Genomic DNA, 5,634 nt, shown 5'->3' on the forward strand with positions numbered 1-5,634 from the left:
GCTCTGTGGATAGTGGCATTGAATTGGAATGCAGTTATTCGCAGGCTAATATATTTGCAGCGCTGACCCCTTAGGGTCTAGCTCTGATGAGAGGATTAAGAGAAGTCTTCAGGCAAAAGAACGCTTTCCAGCTGTGGTGCTGGTACTGGAACCGCGAGTTCATTACCTTCATTGCAAAGGCAAACCTGGCTTTTGGGGTACTTTTAAGCTTGGCTCAGCCTGGCACAGCTCACTCAGCTTCCAGCTGGCGGCAAAAATTGGGCAACTTGAGGTTTCTTCAGCCTTGGGGCGGATGGACCTTGCCCAACGGTGGCATCGCAGCTGGGGAGGGGCGATGCTGGGCACTTCCCCATCACCCGGCAGCGGATGCTCGGCGTAGAAATTAGCCGAGCCTTTGGAGACAGCTCTGAGCTAGGAGGTGGGGATTTGCTCGGCTTTAGTTCAAAAAAATTGCATCGAACTCGTTACACCCACAGCGGCTCTAATGATCCGGTTCTTTAACAAAATGTCCTGCCCTGTGTGCAACTGTCTGGGGCTGTGAGCACGCCCGTGCATCGAACTCGTTACACCCACAGCGGCTCTAATGATCCGGTTCTTTAACAAAATGTCCTGCCCTGTGTGCAACTGTCTGGGGCTGCCGAGCACGCCCGGCACTTCCCAGCTTAAATCTGTTCCTCCTCCATTCAGTTTAGATTTCCTCAGGGAAACACTATTATTTATGATGGAAGCTTTCCAGAAATTAAATTGCCCCATTCCGGATCCTAACCTAGTGACTTTATTTATTTGGAATTGGCAATGATCTTAAAAAAAACACAAAAAAAAAGGTTACACAACTGAGAAGGTTGTTTGTCTTGAAAGATACTCATGCTCCGGCGCTGCAGACTAAATTCCCCTCTTTTACCAGATCTTTGCTACGATTTGAGGTGTGCTCGGGTGCAGGGGGGGGGAACTGGAGTAACGAACCGGGCCGTGGGGCTGGGAAGCCTTGGGCGTGAAGGTGGCCGTGGCTCTTCCTCGGCGGGGGGCAGGTGCACACCAAGGTGGTCTCGCTTGGGAAGGAGCTGAGCTGTTGCTGCCCTGGAGCCGTTCTGCAGGACGCCCTGACCTGCCTTAGCTGCCAAGTGGGACGATACCTACGTTCGTAGGAGAAGATGATCCAGGTTTTAAAGGGCTTTGGAGATTAGAAGAAGGTCACCCTGTTTCTCATGCTGCTGATTATTCCTGGTATGGTGGAGCCTGGAGGACACGGGGAACGTGCTGAGCGGTGCCTGTCCTGGAGAAAGGAGGTGAAACCTCCACCCCGTTTCCCCGTGCTGTGATTTTGGGGGCTGGCTGGTCGTGCACGCAGCATCTTCACTGCCCCGTGCCTTGGGCAGGAATCAAGGAGCAAACAGCGATGGCTTCTTGTGCATCCGAGCTTCCAAATCATCCAGCTTCTCTGGGATGAGATCTTCCCCTAGCAGCATCTTGTGAGTCCAGGAGGAAAAGCCAGCAAAGTCAGGGTGGCAGACAGGGGAGAAACACCAGCAGCGTGCGGTTCGTGCAAGGGTGAAGCTCTGTCCCGAGCCCTGCTGGTGTGGTACCCCACCGCTGGGATGGGGACACCTCGTTGGGACCCCATCCCCACTCACGGTGGTCTCACCAGGACCCCCTGACCACCGTAGGCTGCCAAAGAAGTCCAGTGAAGGAAGGTCTCACGGGGGCGAGAGGCTGCTGGGAGGCAGAGCACCCACTGTCGGCCGGCTTTGTCTCTAATTATCACCGACACCCCAGGTCAGATGCTGCTGGAGAGGAGACGGAGTCTGGTTGAGGTCCTCCCCGCGCCAAGGGGCAGGTCGGGGGCTCCCGAGGAGGCTGTGAAAGGCCCCTGTGAGCCGGGACGACACTATGTCTCCGGCTCACAGCTAAGAAATGGGGTTGGGCCCTCTAAGAAACGGGGTTGGGCCCTCTGCCCTGGGTCAACGGCATTGACCGATAACCGTCGGGGCGGCTAAACGGGAGATTTCCTACCCTGGGGCTGGGCTGGAGGGGGGCTCCGGACCTGGGCCCCTCTTGAAGCTGGAAGAGGAGGGCGAGGGTGGAGGTGAGCTGGGGCAGTGGCCACCTTCCCTGTGCCCGTAACCGGAGCCTGGGTACGTGGGTGGCAATTTTCGGCGAGCGAAAGCAAATAGGAGTGGAAGGAGGGGAGTTGTTTGACTTCCTGCTGCTGGGTTGGATAAGGAGGGGCTGGTAAACAGCCAGCACTGGGAAACCTCCAGGTTTCCTTATCCTTATCCTTTCCCTCATGCCTGCCTGGTCTCCCAACTGGCGGGCGCTCGTGCTCCGCTCCCAATTAATGGGAAGGAGCGGAAAGCACCAAGAGAAATCAGGAGGAGGTTTTACCCATCACACCGGCGAGGATGCCGTTCCCCGGGGAATAAAGCATCTCCTGGAGCGTGCTCGGCTGGGCTTCCCTCAGTCCTCCGACCTCGCCGCAGCGGGTGAAGCAACTGGGGACTCGGCTTCTAAATTTCCAGCAGAGCTGGGAGGGGGGAAAGGATAAGCCGGAGCATCCCAAGCCTGAAACGCAGGCAGCCGAAACCACAGCAGAGCTGTTTTGTTCAGCCCAGGGTCTGAGCGGCTGCATCCGTGAGCGAGGTCACGCTGGGGCGGATGGCTATTACTTGCCCACAAAATGCCCATTTCCTATAGCGTAGCCCTATATAAAAAAAAATTCATGCTTGATTTCTGATGACCTTATGTTACGTGCCTGCAGACAGGTGACCTAACTGGGTGGAGTTTTCCTCTGACTTCGCAGGGCTTGCAGCTGCCCTTTAATTAATTTTAAGTGAAGTTAATTGAAACAGGGCATAGTTTGGGAGCTGGCAGTCTGTCCGCCTCTCCGTTTCCCTTCCCTGCTCCGGCCAGGCCGCGGAGACATGCACGGTGCTAATGTGTGGGTTGGGGAGGAGTTTTTCCATGCCTTTCCCGGGAAAGACGAGACGCTTTGATGCCGTTTATAGAAGGAGCCGAGCATCTTCATAGCCTCAGTATAAGGGTATAAATGATTGCCAGGAGCAGGGGGGGGTGGATTTCTTCCCTTTCTGGCCACGACACCCACTCCTGTCACACAGCATTGTTTGGTCAAGGGAGCTGAGTAGCTCTCGGCACCATAACCCTTTGTAGGGGTGATCTCAGCAGCGAAGAAATGAATGGGCAGTGGATTCCTGCCGAGCATCCTTCACGTAGGAAGAGGCCCTGGGGGTCAAGGTCGAGGCACGCTGCCGCCGTGGCGTAGGAAGGGCTCCGCAGCTGGAAAACCTCTGGCACTGACCTCCTGACTCACAGCCCGGGCAGGGAAGGTTGTCGAATTTGGGTCCTACTTCTGTCGCAACCTGTTTGGGTGCCCGTAGGTGAATGAGCGGAGAAGATGCCGCGGAGCATCGGGAGCTCCTTGGGGTTCGGCATTCACAAGCCGGCCCCCGTCTGTGCGAGGGGATGCTGCCGAGGAGGGCGCGGGCTGGCATTTGGTGAGCTCTTTGGAGAGCAGCCCCGGGTGCTCAGGAAGGGGTGCAAGAGCGGCGGCGGGCGTTATCGGCATGGCTGGAGAGAAGCTGTTGCGGCACTGCTGGCGGGGGCTTGGGGCCTGGGGGCCTGGCGGGAAAGGGGCTGCACCAGCCATTTCCTGCTCCTGCTTCTGCATCAGCCCCAGCAGATGTGAGGGGAGCCGAACGTTGTCCTGAACACGGCCCCTTCGGGGTGGGTCACGACTTGCTCCTGCTTCTTGCATCAGCCCCAGCAGATGTGAGGGGAGCCGAACGTTGTCCTGAACACGTCACGGGGATGGTTGTGCCCGTGCCCCCGACCCTCCAGCTGACTTTTTGGCTTTATCTCCACCTTTCAGATCGACAAGTACCTCTACGACATGCGGCTCTCCGAGGAGACCCTCCAGGAGGTGTCCCAGCGTTTCAGAAGGGAGATGGAGAAGGGGCTTGGAGCAGACACCAATCCTACCGCCTCGGTGAAGATGCTGCCCACCTTCGTGAGATCCACCCCGGATGGGACAGGTACCGTGAGACGGGAGATGCTCCCTCCTGGCAGAGCAGAGGGAGAGCGCCGGTGGGGTGGTCTCAGTAGGTGCAAACACGTGCCGGGAGGGTGGGCTGGGGCCACCCATCCTCATGGTGCTGCCAAAACAGGGATGGCACCCCTGGCCACCTTCACTCCTGGTCCTGGGGGGGCTTCATCCCGCTTCTGCTGAGCGAGGTTTAGCGTGGCGACAGGTCTCGTTCCCCCCTCTGTGCTGGGCCTGGGGGGGGGGGGGCGCTCCCAGTTCCCGCTGGTGCGAGGGAGGGTGGGAACCAGCCCTCGCGTGCCCTTCCTGGCAGGACGGAGACAGTCACGGGTCCGGCTCATCAGATTTCATTAGCGCTGAAGTGGGCGGCGGTGCCAGCTGCTGTCTGAATGCCATGAGGGCCATGGGAGGAGAAGGGGGCTCTCCAGACTTGGCTTCTCACAATACGGCCTTTCTGCCTGCTTCCCATGCCAGCAGGAGCCGGGCTGCCTGCAGCACGCTCCCGGCTGGGCACATCCCCGTTTCAGGCTCCGGCTTGCTCCTCTCAACCCAAAAAACTGCTTCCTTGAGCATCCATATGGGAAATTTCCTTGTGCCTCCCTCTCCTAGCTCGGTGGTTTGGGAAGGAGCTTTGTCGCGGTCCCTGCAGCATCGCCCCTTGCCCGCCGGCGCACAGCGGGATGCAGATGCACCCAGGACCTGCCGAGCCTCCTGGTGCTTGAAGCCAGTGGAGCGGTCCTGGCTGCTGAAGGGCAGGGAGGGACAGAGAGCCCCGAGCAGCCGGAGCTGCCCTCGGCTCCATGTCTGGGCTGGCAGCAGCCCTGGGGAAAGTCCCCGGACCGGTCGGTCCCATTGGCCGAAGTTGCTCAGGGTTGGGGTTGCTCCAGCGTCGGCACCTTCACGAGGGTCCTCGCAAAACCTCGGTGGCAGAGATTGCCGATAGCCAGCAGGAAAGGTGGATAAAGAGGAAGGGAGCTGATGGAAAGACCCATCTGCCCTTCCCTCCCCATCCCCAGCTGTTTTGCCACCGCTGTATTTTCGTACCCGGCTTCTGGAGGTGAGCGGGTCCCAGCAGATGCTGTGGCTGGAGTCTCAAGCGACCTGGCCTCGGCGGGCAGCGACTGGGCAGACTGGAGTTTCCTCTTCCGAGAAGCACGCCAAGCTGGCGCGAGCCTGCCGGTTGAGTGATGGTGTTAAACAGGGCGTACCAGAGAGGTAGCCCTGCTCAAACAGCCAAAAAACCACCCCATCGCTGCTGGCTGTCCGCTCTCTTGAGGCAAAGACAAAGGTGATGAGCTGAAGGTCTGCATCACCGGCCAGCTCGGGGGGGTTGTTTGCTGGTAACATCTCGGTGAGGTCTGGAGCGGGTGGGGTGTGTGTGGCATCTCCCAAGTCCCTGGGGAGTCACAGGCATCACAGAATAGTTTGGGTTGGAAGGGACCTCTAAAGGCCATCTAGTCCTACCCCCTGCAGTGAGCAGGGACATCTTCAACTAGATCAGGTTGCTCAGAGCCCCGTCCAGCCTGACCTGGAACGGTTCCGGGGATGGGGCACCCACCACCTCTCTGGGCAACCTGGGC

General features: G+C 58.7%; 1 protein-coding gene across 1 annotated transcript in view; it reads left to right on the forward strand.

Moving 5' to 3' along the window:
- Nucleotides 1-1,384: 1,384 nt before the first annotated feature.
- The window catches only part of LOC103894409 (hexokinase-2), a 28,031-nt gene continuing 23,781 nt past the window's right edge, over nucleotides 1,385-5,634 (forward strand). Inside the window, exons 1-2 of the mRNA XM_009273780.2 lie at nucleotides 1,385-1,469; nucleotides 3,884-4,046. Coding sequence (XP_009272055.1) covers nucleotides 3,905-4,046 — 142 coding nt within the window. The 5' untranslated portion in view covers nucleotides 1,385-1,469; nucleotides 3,884-3,904. The remainder of the gene's footprint in view (nucleotides 1,470-3,883; nucleotides 4,047-5,634) is intronic.

Source organism: Aptenodytes forsteri, unplaced genomic scaffold (genome assembly GCF_000699145.1).
Source record: "Aptenodytes forsteri isolate BGI_AS27 unplaced genomic scaffold, ASM69914v1 Scaffold127, whole genome shotgun sequence".
Taxonomy (NCBI): Eukaryota; Metazoa; Chordata; class Aves; order Sphenisciformes; family Spheniscidae; genus Aptenodytes; species Aptenodytes forsteri.